Here is a 22690-nt window from a genome sequence, read left to right on the forward strand (position 1 = left end):
TTTTAAAAGCAACGTTTTTTTTTAAGACGCAGAAAGCGGGAAAAAGAAAGGAAAAGTTTGGAATCAAGATGGCGGCGACTCACCTCGGTTCAGAACGATAAAGCCCGGCCACACGCGCACCGATTGGCCCGGCGGCACACGCCAGCAACCCGGCGTACGATTGGTCGAGCTCGAGGTCACTCTGTCGCTAATGAGGGGATAATGAGATGCTAATGAGCGGAACGTTGAAGGTTTTTGGGATACCGCGGGCGGGATTTTAGCCCGGCCGAAACGTAAATACGCTTAAAACCGTCTCGGAAGCGTAAGCTTTCTTTGGAGGTAACGTGCGCGTAGGTACGCCCTGTAACTTTCGAGTGCATACCCATAAGCACACGCGATGACAGACAGACAGATAGACAGAATGACAGACAGAATGACAGAAGTACCGATTTATATATATAGATAATGATTGGGATGATCAAAGTGGTCAGGCTAATGTGCTGTTTGGTTGTCTCTTGTCGTTGGTCTGACGTTAATAGTATAGAGGAATTCTTCAAGCATTTTATTCATTTAATTGAAACTTCAAATGTTGCACATTATTAATTATTGAAACCTATTTTTTTAAATTAAGTTAAAAGAGGCCTATCTGCCTGCCCAGTTTAAACACACTGAGACATACTTTTGAGTTTAGCTATTTGCAAACTGTATTTGAGTTTGTACTTTCAACAATTCATCTTCCAATGGCTCTTTTAAATATGTTTGAACTTGCAATAATCAATGATAATCTGTGTGACTTTAAGATTTGCACAATTAATGTAGTCAAAGCAGTGTTTTCAGAGGATAGGCACTCTGCCACCTCCTGATTTTTCTTCCATTGTCATTTTGACTTTTTTTTAAACATTGCTGCAACTTAATTAGCAAATTGATTTTAAATGTCAATTAGCTTTGAATTTGAGTCACCTTTTTACACGCAAATAGAACCATACAAAGCAATATCACCATTGGTGGGTGTAGAGATAGACCATAGGGCAGCATCTGAGCCAAACACAGCAGGCATGAGGTTGTAATGAAGCCACGTCATTAGTTTTTATTTTTCTGTACACCTCAATATCAAGTTTGCATTTATATTTGTTTTTAATCATTTAATTCATATTAATTTTCAAAATATATTTATTTGCTTCTCACAATAACTGTTGCACAGGACAGCACTACAAACGATTGTGAATTTGCAAGATATCTACTTCGTAAATTTCTTAGTAAACTTAGAAAGTTTCCTACATTACAACAGTGACTACACTTCAAAAGTACTTCATTGGCTGTAAAGCGCTTTGAGACGTCCTGAGGTTGTGAAAGGCACTAAATAAATTAAAGCCTTTCTTTACTTTCCTTCTAAATAGTGTATGTTGGAAAGATACCAGTGGATATTCTCCTCACACCTGTGCTTATAAATCTAAATAATCTAAATATGACTATGATTTACAATGCAACAATGTACGGAAATAGTCCTGTCTTTGTACTGCTCAATATATGCTTTGTGTTTTTCCTCCTCCGGGATATGTTCAGGGTTTGCAAGGATCTTTGGATACCCAGTCGGCATCATCGGAAACAATGGTGTCCTTTTCTCAGAATCTGCAAAGAAGGTTTGTACACAGTGTCTGTGACACTGCAAATATGATTAAATAGATTCCATGCGAGAGAAATGGGATGCAAATAATATGGGTTTTAAATTAAAGTGTGTCTCTCACTCTATAAAAATGTTTTACAACCAGATGTCTTAGCCAGCTGGATTGAAAACAGGAAGTGATGGTAACTGAAAAAATGGGATAAGGGAGAAATAGACAGTGACAAAGTTGTTGGGGCGTATGTTCTGGGTCCCTTGCAGTTCACACTACAATATTCATAAAAGATTTGGAGATGGGTACTTCTAGTAATAGAAAATTTACTGATAACACCAAGCTGATTAACCAGGTGACTAATCTAAGAGGCTTTGCTAGTTTTTATAGGGACTTGAATAAATTGAACAAATGGCAAATGAAGGTGAGATTAATTCCCAGGTGCACAAATGTAAACTAATTCTCATTGGAACAGAAGCAATTGACATGCCATAGAATCATACAGCATAGGAGGAGGCCATTCGGCCCAACGAGTCAGGGTAGTGCAGCTGATGTTATGTATATGGACTTTCAAAAGGCGTTTGATAAAATACCACGTAATAGACTTACTAGTAAAATTACAGCCTATGGGATTAAAGGGCTGCATGGATACAAAATTGGCTAAGGGAATGAAAGCAGAGAGTAGTGGTCAACAGTTGTTTTTTAGAGTAGTGGTGAACAGTTGTTTTTTAGACTAGAGGGGAGTGTGCAGTGATGTCTCCAGGGGTCGGTGTTGGAAGCATTGCTCTTTTTGATATATATTAATGACCTTGACTTCATAGAATAGTACAGAACAGAAGAAGGCCATTCGGCCCATCGAGTCTGCACCGGCTCTTTTGAAGATCAATCCAGTTAGTTCCATTCCCCTGCTCTATCCCCATATCTCTGCAATTTTTTCCTCCTTCAAGTATTTATCCATTCCCTTTTGAAGGCTACTATTGAATCTGTATTTACCACCCTATCAGGCAGTGCATTCCAAATCCTAACCACTCGTTGCGTAAAGACGTTTTTCCTCATGTCGCCTCTGGCTCTTTTGCCAATCACCTTGAATCTGTGTCCTCTGGTTATCGACCATTCAGCCATTGGAAACAGTTTGGGGGGAAAATTTGGTTGATTTGTGCCTCCCGTTATGGGCACAAAACAACTAGCGCCTGGGCGTGGCGCCACTAACACCTCCCGCGAAATTCAGCGGGAGGTTAGCGGCGGCAGTAGCCGTTAGCGCCCCGCAGCGCTGCGCCTCTGACGATGACGTCATCACCGTGCGCAGCGCCCCGACCGCGACCTTTGGTAGCGCCCCCATACTTACCGCTGGATGCTATGTCCGACAGGGTCAGGGGGGCGTATGTGCAGCCGGGGCGGTGCAAATTAAAGGGGAGGTGCCAGGCGGCCACTTTTGTTGCTGGCTGCCTGCCAGCACCTGCCCCCATTGCTATCCCCAGCCTCCTGTGCAGCCCCCCTGCTGGCTGCGCTCCATTAGCTCAGCACTCCTCTTGAGTGCTGTGCTCTTTTGCTGGCACTCCAATCCCTGGTGGCCCAGCTGGGCCCTGGGTTGCACTGCGCTAGGCCCCTCCCCTCCCTCTTGGGACACTACCAGTGAATTTTGGGCACGGGGGCACGAAGTTAGCGCCCCATTTGGCTTGAAATACATTAACATAAACATAACCATAATAAAGTGCATTGGCAGATGTGCAGGCTTTAGAGTTTATTTGTGGAGTTCAGTAGGATGACAGCCCTGGGAAAGAAGCTGTTCCTAAATCTGGTCGTACGGGTGCGAATGCATCTGTAGCGTCTCCCAGATGGCAGGAGGGCGAACAGACTGTGGCTGGGGTGGGTAGGGTCTTTGATGATGGACCGTGACCTCCGTAAACAGCGTTTCTGGTATATGTGCTCTATGGTCGGTAGCCGGGTGCTGGTAATGCGTTGGGCAGTTTTGACTACCCGCTGCAGGGCTTTCCGGTCATAGTAGCTGCAGCTGCCATACCATCCTGTGATACAGTTCGTCAGGATGCTCTCTATTGTGCAGCGGTAAAAGTTAGAGAGGATCAGGGGTGACAGGTTACATCCCTTCAGCCTCCTTAGGAAATATAGGCGCTGCTGGGCCTTCTTCACCAGAGAGGAGGTATTGAGGGACCAGGAGAGGTCTTCCGTGATGTGGACTCCGAGGAACTTAAAGCTGTCCACCCTTTCCACCACAGCCCCATCGATGTGGATGGGGGTGTGACTTCCGCCTTTAGACTTCCTGAAGTCCACAATGATTTCTTTGGTTTTCTTGATGTTAAGGGCCAGGTTGTTATCGGCGTACCACTTCACGAGATGCTGGACCTCCTCCCTGTAGGCTGACTCATCGTTGTTGGTGATCTGGCCTACTACCGTGGTATCATCCGCAAACTTGATGATGGTGTTGGAACCATGAACAGCCACACAGTCGTGGGTGAAGAGGGAGTAGAGGAGGGGGCTCAGCACACATCCTTGTGGGGCCCCCGTGTTCAGGGTCAGGGGGCGGGGGGAGGTGTGGTTACCTAATTTGACAGACTGGGATCTGTTTGTTAGGAAGTCCAGGGTCCAGTTGCAGAGGGAAGTGTTCAGGCCAAGAGTTTGGAGTTTGGTGGCCAGCTTGTTGCGGACGATAGTGTTGAATGCTGAGCTGTAGTCTATGAACAGCATTCTGATGTAGGTCTCTTTACCATCTAAGTGATTCAGTGCAGAGTGTAGAGCAGTTGTGATTGCATCCTCCGTTGATCTGTTTGCACGATAGGCAAACTGGTGTTGGTCAAGAGAGGCGGGAACACTGGCTTTGATGTGAGCCAGGACCAGTCTCTCGAAACACTTCATTATGATGGGTGTGAGTGCGACAGGTCGATAGTCGTTCAGGCACGTCACAGCCGTTTGTTTTGGCACAGGGATAATGGTAGCGGTCTTGAAGCATGTAGGGACTACTGCCTGGGCCAATGACAGATTGAAGATGGCGGTGAAGACATCAGCCAGCTGATCACATTCCTTGAGTACCCGTCCAGGGATGCTATCCGGTCCAGCAGCCTTTCGTGTGTTCACTCCGCGTAGAACACCCCTTACGTCGGAGGTCGACAGAGTGAGCACCTGGTCTCCTGGGGGTGGCAAGGCTTTGGTAGCCGGCTCCCTGTTGTCCCTGTCGAAGCGAGCGTAGAAGTTGTTAAGCTCCTCCGGAAGGGAGGCATCGCTAACCGAGGGGCTGGTGTTTTTGCTCTTGTAGTCAGTGATGGACTGGATGCCTTGCCACATGCGCCGGGGGTCCGAGTTGTGGAAATGATCCTCTATCCGCAGTGTCTGTTTCCTTTACAGCACAAAAGGAGGCCATTCGGCCTGTCAAGCCATTGCCGGCTCTCTGCAAGAGCACTTCAGCTAGTCCCACTCCCCAGCCCTTTCCCCGTAGCCCTGCAATTTTTTTTACTTCAGGTACTTATCCAATTCCCTTTTGAAAGCCACGATTGAGTCTGCCTCCAAACCCTTTCAAGCAGTGCATTCCAGACCCTAACCACTCGCTGCGTAAAAAAGTTTTTCCTCATGTCGCCTTTGGTTCTTTTGCCAATCACCTTAAATCTGTGTCCTCTGGTTCTTGACCCTTCCGCCAATGGGAACAGTTTCTCTCTATCTACTCTGTCTAGACCCCTCATGATTTTGATCACCTCTATCAAATCTCCTTTCAACCTTCTCTACTCTAAGGAGAACAACCCCAGCTTCTCTAGTCTATCCAACTGCTTTGTTAACCTTCCTGCCGCCTTCAAAGATTTGTGCACATATCAAACAGATTATTTTAACCATGCATAACTCATTGATATTGTTATATTTGGAATGTGGTGTGCAGTTTGGTGCACTCTACCTTGAAAAAGGCACTGAAGAGAGTTCAAAGAGCAAAATGGATGATTCCAAGGTAGATTTTCATCTTCACCACCTGGGTGGTGACCCACCCTTTATAGAACCTGCCTGATTTTCATTCCATTACTACAAGAAAACTAGTCATATATTACTGTTTTCCCTTTAACATGCCACTTCTGCCCTAATCAGCTTGCCAGCCATATATCATTATAAAAGTACACCATACATTAAAATAGACTATGTAAATATATGGCCGTAAATTTATGGCAAAAATTCTGTCTTGAGTTCGTCTGACATTCAAAACTACTCAAGTTTTGCTTTAGGCTTGAGACCATCAAACTCGCTCAATGGAAATTCTGCCTTGCAATTCAATCACTTGTTACCCTTGACAAGTATTTGGATTCTTGTAATAGTTATTTTATTTTTTTCACTCCATTCTCTCCTGGGGTATGGTTCATAGAAACATAGAAGATAGGAGCAGGAGTAGGCCATTCAATGCGATCATGGCTGATCATCCAAATTCAGTACCCTGTCCCTGCTTTCTCCCCATATCCCTTTAGCCTTAAAAAATATATCCAACTCCTTCTTGAATAGATTTAATGAATTGGCCTCCACTGCCTTCTGTGGAAGAGAATTCCACAGGTTCACCACTCTCTGGGTGAAGAAATTCCTCCTCATCTCAGTCCTAAATGGCTTTCCCCTTATCCTTAGACTGTGACCCCTGGTTCTGGTCTCCCCGACCATCGGGAACATCCTTCCTGCATCTAGCCTGTCTAGTCCTGTTAGAATTTGATAAGTTTCAATGAGATCCCCTCTCATTCTTCTAAACTCCAGCGAGTACAAGCCCAATCGACCCAATCTCTCCTCATACGTCATTCCTGCCACCCCAGGTATCAGCCTGGTGAATCTTCGCTGCACTCCTTCCATGGCAAGAACATCCTTCCTCAGATAAGGCAACCAAAACTGCACACAATACTCAAGATGTAGTCTCACCAAGGCCCTGTACAACTGCAGCAAGACATCCTTGTTCCTGTACTCAAACCCTCTCACTACGAAGGCCAACATACCATTTGCCTTCTTAACCGCCTGCTGCACCTGCATGCTTACCTTCAGCGATTGGTGCACAAGGACGCCCAGGTCTCGTTGCACTTCTCCTTCTCCCAATCTATTGCCATTCAGATAATAATCTGCCTTCTTGTTTTTGACACCAAAGTGGATAACCTCGCATTTATCCACATTATATTGCATCTGCCATGCTTCTGCCCAATTACCCAACCTGTCCAAATCATACTGGAGTTTCTCGGCATCCTCTTCACAGCACACACGCCCACCCAGCTTTGTGTCGTCTGCAAACTTGGACATATTACATCTAGTTCCCTCGTCCAGATCATTAATATATATTGTGAATAGCTGGGGTCCAAGGACCGATCCCTGCGGTACCCCACTAGTCACTGCCTGCCACTCGGAAAAAGAGCCGTTTATTCCAACTCTTTGCTTCCTGTCTGCCAACCAGTTCTCTATCCAAGTCAATACCTTGCCCCCAATCCCATGTGCCTTAACTTTACACGCTAATCTCTTATGCGGGACCTTAACAAAAGCCTTTTGAAAGTCCAAATACACCACATCCACTGGTTTTCCCTTACCTATTTTACCAGTTACATCCTCAAAAAATTCCAGTAGATTAGTCAAGCACGATTTACCTTTTGTAAATCCATGTTGACTTTGTCCAATCCTGTCACTGTTTTCCAAGTGCTCTGCTATTACATCTTTTATAATGGACTCTAGCATTTTCCCCACTACCGATGTCAGGCTTACCGGTCTATAATTCCCCATTTTCTCTCTACCACCTTTTTTGAATAAGCACCTGCAAACCTCACCCCTTTCTAAGTGGCTATTATTCCCATGGGACAGTGAATGTTGGCAGGTTGTTTTACCTTTGGGAGTGGCATCACAGCTTAGGCTGATGCTGTCCTCATGCACACTTCCTTTGTAATAGGAGTCACTGAAAAGAAAATTAGAAGCTGGAACCATGGCTGATTTCTTTCTTTTTCTTCCCCCCTCCCTAGCCTGGACCATTAAGGCCATTTGTAGTAACCCATCTGAAATCAGTTAATTCAGCACAGACCATTGACTAAGCCAGTTCGAGTCATGATAAATTGACTAATATGGTGTACTAAATCATTGTAATGGTGGTACTGCATGTTAGTTCATGTGGCCTCAATATCTTCCAACGTAATGATTTGGCATCACTCCCGATAAAGTCTAGCATATCAAAATTACCTTTTCCTCCAGTTACTCAGCTAAGTAGTCTAAAGACCAGAGATAAATTTCAGCAAGATTAATTGCAATGATGAGAGAAACTTCCTGTAGAATATGATCATAACTTTCAGGTGAGATCTGTTCACAGCTGTCTGAACTTTCTCAATGAACAGTTCATTTTCTCAATTTCTACTGATTTTAAGTTTTAATCAAGGACTTTGTATTCTATTGATTAGCCAAATAACTGAAAGTATCATAAATAATGAGCTATACCTGTACATTTACTGGTGCCTCACAATAGCCCCTTGTGTCTTATGCTTTAAAACTGCTGGTTTTAAGCGGTCTAAGAGCACATGTTTTGTGTAGGCCCCTTTTCAATTACATCACCAAGTTGTTCTGCAATGACGTAGATGTGGAGTGTCCACAGTCCTGTGTCAGTATGGTTAAAGTCAGTTTTATTGCTGATTTCATTCATGACAACATAGAAAACTCAAGAAAAACCGACAAACCGCTTCAGAAAGCTGACACATCCCATAAAGGCTGACGACTCAAAAAAAACAACGTCCAACTGAGAAGCAGCCCTGAATAAAGGCCTATGACAACAGTGACTGAATAAGTTAAATTCCTCTTCATTACATTGGATTTGAGTTTTTAAATTGAAAACTGACACCCAATCGCTTCATGTATGATATACAACATTTATCACTGGAATCCTCATAAAACTTTGTGAGCTGATAGTCAACTTTTGGTACTATTTGGCTAGCCAGGTTCAAAACCCAGTCCCTGGCAGAGTCCCAATCGTACCATTTCTGCCCAAATCGCATAGTTAATGATTATAGCCAGTTGGTGACTGATTCGCACTGTTAGTACTTCTGCTGGTTAAAAGTAAACTGTTCCTTGGAAGATTGGACACCAAGGCCTAGAAATTTGGTGGAGCGCCAAGCTCGCCTGGGCGCCGGAATTACCGCTGCGATTGGAGCCGTTGCGCCCACCGGAAATTCAGCTTGAGCGCCCCAAGAGGGACGCGGGGCACTGCTCGAGGCGCCCCGCGTCCCTCTTGGGGCGCTGAAACTGAATATCGCAGCACAACGTGCCGCAGCGCCACACGCTGCGGCACGGCGCGCTGTGGTACTGCAGGCCTTCCTCCCCTTCTTAAGGGGGAGGGGCCTGCACCAGCGCGATGACCGATCGCGAGTGCCAGCAAAAGAGCCCGGCACCGAGGAGAAGTGCCGGTCTCTCGGGACACAGCCGGCACTGCCCGGGGGTGGGGGGGGATCAGGAGGCCGGGGACGGAGGTGCTGGCAGGCGGCCACCAAAAAAAATGGCCGCCCCGCACCTCCACCTTAATTTGCGCCACTACCGCCACAGGTAGGCCCTGTGAACCGGGCGCGATTTGCGAACGGCAGTACAGAGGCGGGCGCTACCAAATATCGCGATCGGGGCAGTAGCGGGGCACTGCGCACACCGATGACGTCATCGGTGGCGGCGCAGCGCTACAGGCTAACGCCGCCATTAGCGCCCCGCTAAATATCGTGGGAGGCATGGCCAGTGGCGCTAAAGCCACTGAGTGCCCTCTTTAGGCGCTAACTGGTGGCGCAGCCCACCGAATTTCTAGGCCCATGTTTTTAAAAGTTTCAAAAGGAATTGGTCTGGAAAGTGCATGAGTTTGCAGAATTCTGCCACTGAGCCTGCCAAAGTTCACGGGGTTAGGTCTCAGAGGCTGCAAGAGCAGGCCTTCCATGGTGTATGGGCATATCAGTGACATAGCTGTAAGTGGAACAAGGTTCTTCACAAACCAAAAGGCGGTTCGGAAATATATCTGATCCGGCGCAATCCAAAGAGACATACAGCAAAGAAGGAGGCCATTGGCCCATCGTGTCTGTGCCAGCTCTTTGAAAGAGCTATCCAATTCCTTTTGAAAGTTATTATTGAATCTGTTTCCACCACCCTTTCAGGCAGTGCTTTCCAGATCATCATAACTCGCTGCGTAAAAAAAAAAAAAAAAAATTCTCCTCATTTCCCCTCTGGCTCTTTTGACGTAACTTTACCAAAAAGTTGTCGAGAAATATCTACTTCTAGACTGCAGGCAAAATAGTACCTGTATGGGCCACTCCAGCTAACAGACCAAGATGGAATGTCAGTCCCAGATTCTGCATCTGTGAGGTGGAAAGCTGAAGTTATAAGTCAGGTGCCATTACATTTACCACATTCTCTCTCCAGAGGCAATGATCCAGTAGCATACGTGACTTATTGACCTCCAGTTGATTGCAGTTTGCCAAGCAGATTTAAAAAAGGCTATTGAGACCCAAGAATTACATTGGAGTATCATCCTTTATATTAGTAAGTTAGCTCCCATGTGCTTAAGGAACTTAACTCAAGTTTCCTTCTTAACAGATTAAATAAAGAATTTAAAAGGAATATCTTTACACAGAGACTGGTGAGAATGTGAACTCATAGCCACATTGATGCATTGAGGAGAAGGTTTGATGCATACATAAGGAAGAAGGGAATAGAGGGATATACAGCCTGAGTGGGAGAAGGCTCGGGGCGTATAAACATCGACATAGACCAGTTGGTCTGAATGGCCGGTTTCTTTGTAATTTGGCACTGGAAATCGCATCTCTAAATGTATGTGCATTGCATTAGCGACATCATCATGCACTGATGAGGTCATGAGCCTGGCATGCAAGTCTCAGAAACAAAGTTAACATTTCAGATCGATGACCTTTCGACCTGAAACGTTAACTCTGTTTCTCTCTCCACAGATGCTGCCTGACTTGCTAAATATTTCCAGCATTTTCTGTTTTTATTTCAGATTTCCAGCATCTGCAGTATTTTGTTTTTGTATGCAAGACTCAGGACCTAATTATGGCCAGGGAGAAGTCCTCCTTTTGCAGATCAGAATCTGGAATAAATATGTTTTTACTAACTCACAAAGACACAAAAATCTGGGAATTTATCGGTGGGAATCAGTAAAAAAAAAAAAAAAAAGGATTTGAAAGATCTCTGACTGAGTAAGGAGCATCTTTATGATGTCAACAGAAAGGAAAATCTGCACAAACGTTCCCAGGCTAGTTCTGAACATATATTATAGCAACAAAAAGAACTGAAAGCTGCTATCAACTTCCTTTTGTAATACTTGGGATTTTATGTTTAACTGAGATGATTACATTTCTCCTTTAATGAATTGATGAATCACCACAGCCATGCTATCATGTATTTGAGCACTACATCATTATTGGACTGAAGATTAAAAACATGTACAAACCTTTGATTATACTGATCTTTAGTTCTTCCCTTGCCCTTTTTAAACCCACTGTACAATTGTGAAATGACTAAAGGAAAGTTTTAATTGTACAAACAAAGTGCACTTAAGACATGATATTACTAGAGGCAAGTTGCGAACTAACAGAATTCTGAAATGTTTGCTCACACTAGTCAACTTCAGATTGAAATGTCCAAATGCTCAGTGACTACAAGTGTCACAACTGATTAAATCTAGGTGACATCAGCAGGCTTTAACTAGAGGCTCAGACAAGTCAGAAAGTCAATACATTTCATCTTGTGAAAAATTACCTTGGTTTAAGGTTGAAAACTGATATTGACCTTCGATTGCTGCTGATGATGGATGTCTTCATTAAATTTGTCATTATCGTGCGTCAGTCAGTCACCTTTTTTTAAAAAGAAATTATTATTTGATGAGACCCTGTCTCACCATTCACTGCAACTCACTAAGCCACTTCCAAAGGTGCACACAAATCTGTCCTCGACCAGAAAGTGTTGAAAATAAAGATTTTTATGTTTGACACTACATTAACAGAAACTTTACATAATGTGATGTGATAATGTCGATAGAGAGAGAGAGATGGGTGGAGGTGCAAGGTATGTTGGTGTGAGTAAGGATGTGCTGGAGTAGGGTAGGGAAGGCAGGGTGATGGGGTTGTGATGAGAGGCACAGCAGAATGAAGTAGAGTGTGGCTTTGTACTAACGTTTCCTGATCTTATGAGAGAATTGAAACGTTTGCGGCACTGCACCCAGGTCCTCCTGAACACATCCCTGCTTGTGACCTCCTCTGCAATCAGCAACCAGGCTGTTTTGGTCTCCTGAGGAGCTCTCTTCCACCCATTGGAAGGGAAGAGGCCCCCCCTGCGTGCTCTGACTCCCTCTGCCTCTGTGCAGTCATTGTCAGTGTTTGCAGCACTCCAATGCTGTAGTGCCTGACAGCTCTATGTTAGATTAAATGTCGAACCTAATGTGGCCATGGTCCCTTTCAAGATCCTGGCTGAAAACGCATCGTGAATGATGTCATCAGACCCGCTCTATTTAATTGAGCCGGGTAACGCGCTGGGCGGGCTTAATAGGCCCTATTAAGGGAAAGTCATTTTCAGCAGTGGGATGGAGCCAGCAGCGGGGTCGCGACCCGTCATGCCAACCACGCGCACCAGACCTGCCGAGGTAGGCAAAATTCCGGCCAATGGATTTGAAATGCACCAGTGTGAATTTCTGCTGAACAGACTATTCATTGAACATTTAAATAAGTAGCCCAGAAAGATTTTGACCTTCCGGTGAACACTTCTCTTGTATAATACTTGACATATATTTCATTATTATATGGCTCAAAGGTTGGCAGCTCAGTTATGATTTATGTACTGGTATGAATAGTTTTGCATTTACCATTGACTATTTCAATCAATTAGTGTTAAAATAGCAGATAAGGAAATGTGAAATAATGCATTTTAAGAACAAGAACAATAAATGGTAATATACCTTGAATATTTAATTTCTTAATGCAGTGGAGTAAATACATAAATCCTTAAAATGAGTGAACAGGTTTAAAAGAAAAGCATTAAGAAAGTAAATAAAAATGCTGAAATAAAAGCAGAAAATACTGGAAGTACACAGCAGGTCAGATAGGATTTGTAAAGAGAAAAGACAAGTTAACATTTCAGGTGTTTACCCTTCATCAGAACCGAAGGCATAAGGTTTAGTAAGGGGGGTGGGGGAAGTGAAGAGGAGCAACACCTATTCCAATCGGAGAGGAATTTTATGACCTGTAAACTGTTTAATGGAGAACACAAAAGAACATCGGTGAGGTTATGCAAAGACATAAAAAGAAGAATGTTTAAAAATGCACGAGAGAAGCTCACATAAACAAAAAGGCAAGAAAATGTGGGTACAGGAAACTTTGGTTTATCCGGAGGTTGTATGTCCGGAAACCTCGATCTAACGGCAGAAATCAGCAGCCTTTTTTTTTCTTCTAGCATTTTTTTAAGCAGTCAGTCTCTGGAAAGCCTCTCTGAAGCTGTTGCTAAGCTACAGAGACGCTTCCAAGGTACGGGCCGACTGTTTACAAGCTGTTGCTAAGCAACAGTGTTTGTTGTCAGATACGGAGATGAAAACCTCCGTATCCTTCAACATTAGCGCTGGTCTGTCCGGAAGTTTTCATAGATCGGCACCACGCCGGTCCCGTCGGTGCCGGATATCGCGAAGTTTCCTGTAATGGGAGAAACAGGAAAATAAGCTACAAATGCAACAGCGCTGAATTAAAACAGAAAATGCTGACAAAATACAATTCCCTTTTGAAAGTTACTGTTGAATCTGCTTCCACCTCCCTTTCAGGCAATTTGAAAGACTTTATTATCCTATACTGCTGCAGTAGTCAGTGATTTAAATCTCTTCTGCTGGTCCCTCTGAGGAGATTAGGATGTGTAAAACCCTAAAGCCAACACAGGCTTTCAATCTAAACTCCGTATATTAAAAAATAGGTAACAACACTTATCAAAAAATTACAAATAATTGACATCCTTTTATTAATTTTCCATCTTTCTGTTGACTTTTTGCGATTTTTTTTTTTGACACAGAGGATTATTGACAGCATCAAGGGAATTGACTCAAAGGAGATTCAGAGCCCGACATGAAGCAGTTCAATTTAAACTAAATTTGATCATAATATTTCACAGAAGGTTATTGCTGCTGATGCTTTTAAGTATCTTGAGTACTGACCTTAAGTAAAGATAAAATTGTTCAACAGCTACCACAGTTTGTCTTTTGTAGGTTCTACTGTATTAGTCAGTCATATGGAAATTGCCACTTTTGCCTGAGTAAATGTGAGCGATTCATTGAAAAGGAAGATTGCACTTCCATTAAATTTGAACAAAGATGGAAGGATCAACTATCCTCAGCAATAATAATAATACAAAATAGCATACAGTGTAGAATGAATCGTTTAGAGCCTAAACAGATATTTATGCAATTCAGAATGTCAGAGAAAGCATGTCTTTGTTCCAATAAATCTTGAAATTGTTTCCTCCACAAACAGTTATCTGAGGACTCTTTTCAAAAGGCCTTCGATAAGGTGCCACTGGTAGACTCATGACTAAGGTCAGAACATGTGGAGTCAGAGGGCAAGTAGCAGAATGGATAGCAAGCTAGCTACAAAACAGAAAACAGAGAGTAGGGGTTAAAGGTAGTTACTCAGACTGCAAAAGGTGGGAAGTGGTGTCCCACAGGGATCAATGCTGGGACCACTGTTGTTCACCATTTACATAAGTGATTTGGACTCGGGAATCGGAAGTGCAATTTCAAATTTTGCGGACGACACCAAATTAGGGGTGTACTTAACACAGAGGAGGACTGCAACAAAATACAGGAAGACATTAATAAACTTGTAGAATGGGCGTGTAATTAGCAAATTAACTTCAATATAGATAAGTGTGAGGTGGCACATTTTGGCAGGGAGAATAAGGAGGCCACATACTCCTTGGAAAATAAGTGTCTAAATGGAGTAGAGGAGCAAAGGGATCTGGGGTTACAGATACATAAATCATTGAAAGTAGCAATGTAATGAGCCAAAAAAGCAACCATATCACTGGGGTTCATTTCTAGAGGGATAGAATTGAAAAGCAGAGAAGTTATCTACATAAGCTCGTACAGAACTATGGTTAGACCACACTCGGAGTACTGTGAACAGTTCTGGTGTCCATTATTATAAAAAGAATATAGAGGCACTGTGGCAGGTGCAAAAAAGATTTACTAAAATGATATCTGAACTGAGCGGTTATATCTATCAGGAAAGATTGAAGATGCTGAGCTCTTCTCTAGAAAAGAGAAGACTGAGGGGTGAACTAATAGAGATCTTTAAGATTATGAACTGATTTGATAGGGTAGACGTAGAGAAGATGTTTCCACATGTGGGGGAGACCAGAACGAGGGGCCATAAATATAAGGTAGTCACTAATAAATCCAATAGGGAATTCAAGAGAAATGTCTTTACCGAGAGAGTAGTTAGAATGTGGAATTCACTACCACAAAGAGTAGTTGAGGCGACAAGCATAAATGCATTTAAGGGGAAGTTAGATAAGCATATGAGGGAGAAAGGAATAGAAGGATGTGTTAATGGAGGTAGATGAAGAGGGGTGGAAGGGGGCTCGTGTGGAGCATAAACACTGGCATGGACCTGTTGGGCCGAATGGCCTGTTTCCGTGTTGTAAATACTATGTAATTTTGCTTGGCTTTCAGCCAGTGCTTTGGCCTTTTTACAGTAGTTCTCCAAAACACATCTTATGAAGACGTGCCTCTAGTGTGATTTAAAAACCTAAAACAATGGGTAATAGTGTTAGATCTGAAGAACATGCTAAAGATAGGTCAAAAATAAACATAGCAAGTTAACAGGAAAAAAACCTAGCTGTTTTTAACATGTTAACATACTGAAGAGCTGTGGGAGGCCCAGTGGCTCGAACACCGGATACTCTCAATTGGTAGGCCAAAGGCTGAACCTCAGTTCTAATAGATGCTTGCGCTCTTTTTCCCCCCTGACAGTAATAAAATGAAGCGTGAACTTATCTGACATCAGGATTCCTTTTTTATATTGTAAGATATTTTCTTATGATCAGGAGTATGTAGAAACCCATTATCTTGCTTACGACTCTCCAAACCAAAATACTTTACTATTTAATTACAGGGAACCCATTTTATCGAGCTGTGCTGTCAGCGGAACATCCCCCTCATTTTTCTACAGAACATCACAGGTGAGAAAGAAAAGGAGCGTTTCTAGCCCATTTTTTGGCTGCGGCATATCAGAATAAGAGTAATATCTGTTAATTCAGTTAAGGCCACTGTGAACTCTGTGCCTATCCATACCTGATGGACATGGTACCACCAAAGATACAGACACAAAGCTAAAAAGAGCCTAGAAGGATGCATCCCATAGACTACAAAACCCTCCTACGTCTTTGCAGTTTTATACTATTTTTAATCAATTTCCTTTTATATTTTTATAAGGGGCCCATTTTTTTAAAGTATATTTCTCAGCATCCTTTGCACCTCCCATTAAATGTTTAAATCGTAACTTACGACCTGTAGACATATCTCAAAATTGATAGTTTTTTAACCAATTTGTCCTTTGGCTCAGTGAGAAATAACTGAGGTAGTAGCATTTAGTTTATTCCCAGGCAAAATGACCCTTTTACCGTCACTTTGAACCTTTGTATTTGTGCTTGTGTATGAAGGTTTAAAAATGAGATAAACTAGCTCTTGTTTGCAGAGAGGGTTTTCTGTCAGTTCCATTTCCACATTGTGGGCTGAATTTTGCTGGCGCTCAGAGTGCGGGTTTGGAGGCGGGTCTGCTGTCAAAATCACAAAGATTGACAGCGGGTCGTATCCCGCTGTAAACCCACCTCCTTGTCAGTTTCCCCCGTGTCGGGTCTGTCATCCCTGAACAGACCCGACACCAAGCGGCGGGTCAGCCAATTTAGATAGTTTAAAGCTTATTAAAAGGTAGTTCAGAACTATTTTCCCATGTACTTACCATTTTACAAGGTTTTCAATGAGGTTCCCAGAGAGCGGATATCACGTCAGCTAAGTATGTTGGGTTCTCAATGATTGTGGATTGCTGTGAATAGGTGAAAGCTGCAAAAGTGGTATAAAAACCTACCATTTCACAGCTGTTCACTTCCCAATCTTAGAAACTGGAACATTAATGATTTGGAACCCATTTTTGAGCTTTATGCACTTTTGAAGTGTTTGGAGTAATCTCTAGCCACTGTCACCTCCTTGGAACAACCTATCTCAACACTGACAGATTACTTCTGTCATCTCAACCTCACTTGTCATCTATTCCATCAGCCTCGGTGCCCTTGAAAAAATCTCACCTTGGTCCTCAGACTTCCAACACAATCAGCCGCAACACCAGCATCACCGGGCACACCAGCAGCACCAACATCCACACCAACCTTCTCCACAATCAACTGATGCTGCACTGGACACAGGGCATCATTACCCGTGCACATTGTTGCCCGGGACGCCAGCAATGGCCTTACCATGTCCAGATTTGTTTCACCTAACACTGTACACCTGGCTGCCACATGATGCACCAGGTTGGCACCACCCCACACCAGCACCATAAAGCATCCCTACAATGTCCACGGCATTCCTTTCACACTCATCACCATTGGGGGTGGGAGGAGCTGGGGACGTTATGTCTCACCATTCACTGCAACTCATTAAGCCACTTCCAAAGGTGCGCATAAATCTGTCCAGAACACACAGTTTTGAAAATAAAGATGTCAATGTTTGACAGCACATTACCAGAAATTTCACATGAACATTGGCTAAACCGCCCAAGTGCCTACTCTTGTGTGTTGTCAATTGGTATGCTTGCAGTAGGATGAGGGCAAGTGTGAGGGGTGGCTACTGAGATGGGGAAGTGATAATGTAGATAGAGAGGGATGGATGGAGGTGCAAGGTAAGTTACTGTGCGTAAAGATGTGCAGGAGTAGGGTTGGGAAGGCAGAGTGATGGGGATGTAATGAGTGGCGCAGCAGGATGAGGTTAAGTGTGGCTTGGCAGTAACATTTCGTGATCTACTGAGATCATTGAAAGGTTTGCACCACGGCAGCCTGGTTCTCCTGACGACATCCCTGCTTGTGCCCTCCTGTGTAATGTGCAACCAGGCTGCGTTGGTCTCCTGGGGAAGTGTCTTCTGCCCATTGGAAGAGAAGGGAACCTCCCTGCGTACTGTGACTCCCTCCATAAACATATGGTGGGAGTCATGGGAGAGAGCCTGGGTGCAGCCGGGCACCTTTGTGCAGTGCTTGTCAGTGTTTGCAGTACCTCAGTGTTGTAGAACACTGACAGCAGAACTGTCAAAATCAATTTGGACGTGGCCACTTCAAGGAAACCGGCTGATGACACGTCATCAAATGACATCATCAGACTCGCTTCCTATTAATTGGCTGGGAACCTCGCAGGGCGGGCTTAGGAAGCCCTATTAATGTAAAATCTTGTTGGAGGCCGGGATTGAGACAGATGCGAGGTCCCCACACGCCACGGACGTCGCCCGCCACAGACCTGCCATGGTTAGAAAAATCCAGCCCTGTGTGTGTGTTTCTTTCCAGCAGTCTCTGCCATTGATCACATGACTTCAATAAAGCCCCATAGTCACTGCCTTGATATTTACTGAAAACTGTGTCTGTCTTCTGCAAATCCAGATCCATTCATGTTATCTGCTGCCACTCTTGTGTTGTTATATTAACAGCTGCTGATGCACCTAATACTGTTGCAGTGCTCTGCAGCCTAAATAAAAATCTGAAATAATTCTTTCACTTTCAGCAATGTTATTGTATGAGTACTTAATGCATGTTAAAATCCTTTTTCTGCCATTTTAACAGAGGCATTCACCTGACTGGTGTCACCGCATCCTATCCACTCCATAGTAAAATGCATGTTGACTGAGCCCTAATGGAGGAGCCTTGTAAATGAAGATAATTACAAAAGACAGACTGCAAAGTAAAATAATCAGATGCCAGCAAGGAATTGGCAGACATCTCTGTACCTGTCCTTTATCGAGAGTCATATTCTCCTTCAACTACATTGGAATGTTTTATAGATTTATAGTTTGAAAGCTGAAGCTTAAATGTGGTCTAATTAATTATTGTTTTCTAACTTTTAAGGTTTCATGGTTGGAAGAGAATATGAAGCTGGTGGAATAGCTAAAGATGGAGCCAAAATGGTGACTGCAGTTGCATGTGCAAATGTTCCCAAAATTACTGTAATTGTTGGTGGTTCCTATGGTGCTGGAAACTATGGAATGTGCGGAAGAGCATATAGGCAAGTAGCTGGATTACTTGTCTATCCATACAATGTCTGTTCCAGATAGAATTTTGTTCCCTTAAAGTTCAGTATTAGGATGGGCTGCATTGTGCAAAAAGAAAGAAGGACATGGCTTTTCAGAGGAGATTTTCTCTGTACCCAGTTGAACAGTATACCATTGAATTAGAGGAGCAATGTTTTAAAGATTTACTCACTCCCCCATTTAGAACATCCATAATTGGCCAAATATAATCTCTTTGTCAATTAACTTAATTGCAAAAAATAAATGTGTGCAAAGTGACTGCTAGAGGGAAGACGAGCTGTGAAAAAAGATTGGGTATGTGAGAGAGGGAGATCACGAAAGAAAACTGAGGGTGACTAAACAAATCAAGTGATAGAGACAGAGAATAAGTGAGGGAAAGCAGGCAGCAGTGCGTGGATAACAGTCAGATGAACCCTTATAGATAAGATCATGCATGTTATAGAGGCTGTGATGCTGCTCACAGGATGTCTATTTCAGAGAGGAGCAGTATGTGTTTAAATCATTAGTCATCAGGGACTTCATGGTAATATCATTAATTTGGTACAGAATCCTGTAACCATTATGATTAATTATAATGAAGATTGAAGTCGTGGATGTGATTGATTGTATTAATTGATGTAGCTATAACATTTCATCAATGGAAGATCCAAAAAGATGAGAGAGAAAAATAGAACTAAAACTCCACAACTGCAGACAATCTAATTTATTTGATTTTACCAAATAACTAAATTGGTCCAACCTCCAATTAGTATTGGTTAACATTCAATAGACACTTGAAAGGAAAAAAAAACTGATATAAGACCACCAAAGAGAGATTTTTATTTTATGGAACAGACACTTTGGGCTCGATTTTAATTCCCGAGGCGGGTTGGAGTCGGATTGCGTGGTGGGCGGGTTCAGGAGCCGCTTCCGGCGGGATCAGCTACAGATGTCTGATTTTTATTCAACGAGCTTGTTAATTTGAATGAGGCGCGCTGGCCGGTCCAATGAGTGGGATTGGGTCAGCTGGCCGTCTCTGATGACGTCATAATAGCTGCCTCATTAAAGCTGCCATCCAACCTAAGCCTTTCTATTGTGGTTTCTTGGACTTGATTAAAACGCTGTGACTTCTTCCAGAGGCAAGGCAGCTCCTCGTTTTAATGATGAGTCCCTCCAAGTTCTTGTGGATGCTGTCAGAGGGCGCAGGGAGATTCTCTTCTCTCCTGATAGCCAGAGGAAGCCTCCTCAGCAGACCAGGGCAGCCTGGCTGCACATTGCTCAGGAGGTGAGCGCAAGGTCCATTTATGCACACTCATGGATCCAGTGCCGCAAAAGGTTTAATGATCTTGTGCGAACATCAAAAGTGAGTATCCCTTCTCACTTGCCTTCACTCTGCTTCCCTTCTCTTCTCATCACCAGCACTCTGCATTGTAAGCCTCCTCCTTCACATCCCACCTTACTCTTACTTCCCGTGCACCCTTTCCTATCCATCTCTGTCTCTGTACTGAATCACTTCAGCATCCTGCCTATGCACCCCTTAGACTCGCTCTCACTGTCATGCAGTGACAACAACTAACAACGCACAGGGAGCTACCTTCCTCTTGGCACCTTACCCCATCTTCGTCTACCTCAAAACTTCTATGGTAGGGATTATTGACCCTCACTCCATCACTGGCTGAAACACCGCTTGTGTCCCTCCTTGCAGGAAAAGATAGCCCACAATAAGAGGGAGAGAGCAATGACTGGAGGAGGAAACACCTACCCTTGCAACATTGACCAGTGCGGAGGAGGCAGCAAACTAGAATGTTGGAGGTGGCGAGGATCTGGAAGTGAGCGATGGAGAGATGGGCACATTAGAGGAAGCTGGTGACATAATAGAGTTTCATCCCTATCATTGACATTTAATGATTGACTGCAATGGCATATGATGTTCATAGAGAATCGCGTTGTATCATCTGCTCAAAAGGATGTGTCTGCTACATCAAATGTCTAAATCATGCCTTTACTCTCACACAGGACCAGCGAGCGCCCCCCTCCCCACGATCCAGGACGAAGACCTGGACAAATCCTCAGGAACCTGAAGCCTCTGAGGGAGCAGCGTCACCAGGACTCGGCGCACCTAGCACCAGCGCAGCAACGCACACCTCGGTGGGGCCATCGTGAGTTAGAGTAGTGTTGCCACCTGGTCTATCACAACGTACAAGTGAGCATCAGCAGATGGTGGAGACAGCGACAGCAGTGGCGAGCCCTCGGTGGAGGTCGCAGGACTCTCCTAGCTCTGCTGAGCTCCATGCAGATGCTGTGCCTCTGGGGCCATCTAGAAAAAGAGCGGTTCGTGAAATACAGGAACAAATGCAGGTGTCTCTGGAAGAGTTTGCCTCCAGGGTTAGTGCGAGTGTGGAGAGAATGGAGGAGTCCATCTCTAAAATCAGCACTGCTGTGGTGGAGGCAATGGCACATAAACGCACCACCATGGATAGGATGGCAACCTCTGTGGAAAGGCTGGCTACCTCAGTGGATAGGATGGCTACGGCCATGGAGGAAGTAAGTTGCCAGAGTCAGATTGTCATCTCTGGAGGAGCGATGGGCAGCTATTGAGCCGAGAGACCAGTCTTCCTTTTGAGGTGGACTGCCAGTGCAGATACGGGTGCTCATGGTCCCCCTGAAGTGCAGCAAGGTGCTCTCCAGCCACTTGCCAGCACTGAGGTGCGGCTGATCCATGAGAGGATGTTGTTGGCAGGACAGAAGGAAGTGTGGGCTCCTCTCAAAGCGCTCACATGACCATGTCACTGCAGAGCCCTCGGTCAGAGACCCACTTTGCAGAGGCAACTGAGATGGCCGTTTCAGCCCCTGCATAGCCGCAGGAAGAACAGACTGTTGAAGAGCCCTCCCAGGCTCCCAAACCCAGATGATGCCCGCCAAAGGCGTCTAAGCAGGCGCAGCATCCTAGTCAGCAAGGTTTCTCTACATCTGCTGAAGCCACAGGGGAAGCACCACGTAGAAGCACGCTTAAGAGAAAGATTAAGCACCTATAATCACAAGGGGAGTCACTTGGGTGATGTTTCTTTTTTTTCTGACTCTTGCTGGTTTATTATCGTTTTTGTCATGTGTTAAAGGTAAATGATGTCAAACATTTGATTGTTTGGCCTATTGTGGAAAGGCTTTGAGGAGTCAGGAGGTGAGACATTCACCGCAGAATGCCCAACCTCTGACTTGCTCTTGTAGCAACAGTATTTATGTGGCTGGTCCAGTTGAGTTTCTGGTCAATGGTGACCCCCAAGATGTTGATGGTGGGGATTCGGCGATGGTAACGCCGTTGAATGTCAAGGGGCAGTGGTTAGACTCTCTCTTGTTGGAGCTAGTTATTGCCTGGCACTTGTGTGGTGCGAATGTTACTTGCCACTTATCAGCTCAAGCCTGAATGTTGTCCAGGTCTTGCTGCATGCGGGCATAGACCGTTTCTTTATCTGACGAGTTCCCTCGGAATTTCAAAATTTCACCTTTTGAAATCTAAGATTGCTTTTTTGGGAGGGGGGATTATTTCTTTGCTGCATTTATTAATGAATGTTATTAAACTTGATTTTCTGTTTTTTCTATCAGCCCAAGGTTCCTCTACATGTGGCCCAATGCACGCATCTCTGTGATGGGGGGTGAACAAGCTGCTACTGTTTTAGCTACAATTACAAAGGACCAAAGGGCAAGGGATGGAAAAGAGGTGGGTATAAATGTAATGTGGGGCCCCTTCAGGTAGTAGCATTTAGTATAATAGAGCTGGGACAGGTGAGGTTGAGGTTTAAGTAATGGAGACAGAAATGGTGGTAACAACCACATGCAGTT

General features: G+C 44.2%; 1 protein-coding gene across 2 annotated transcripts in view; it reads left to right on the forward strand.

Moving 5' to 3' along the window:
• mccc2 (methylcrotonyl-CoA carboxylase subunit 2) overlaps positions 1–22690 on the forward strand; it is a 221402-nt gene that overhangs the window by 144729 nt on the left and 53983 nt on the right. For both annotated transcript variants that reach the window (XM_085989936.1, XM_085989927.1), the window contains 4 exons: positions 1543–1619; positions 15704–15770; positions 18693–18849; positions 22454–22568. In XM_085989936.1, coding sequence (XP_085846062.1) covers positions 1543–1619; positions 15704–15770; positions 18693–18849; positions 22454–22568 — 416 coding nt within the window. The remainder of the gene's footprint in view (positions 1–1542; positions 1620–15703; positions 15771–18692; positions 18850–22453; positions 22569–22690) is intronic.

The sequence above is a fragment of the Somniosus microcephalus genome, chromosome 1, assembly GCF_052327205.1.
Source record: "Somniosus microcephalus isolate GS21.2 chromosome 1, FLI_Smic_1.0, whole genome shotgun sequence".
NCBI lineage: Eukaryota > Metazoa > Chordata > Chondrichthyes > Squaliformes > Somniosidae > Somniosus > Somniosus microcephalus.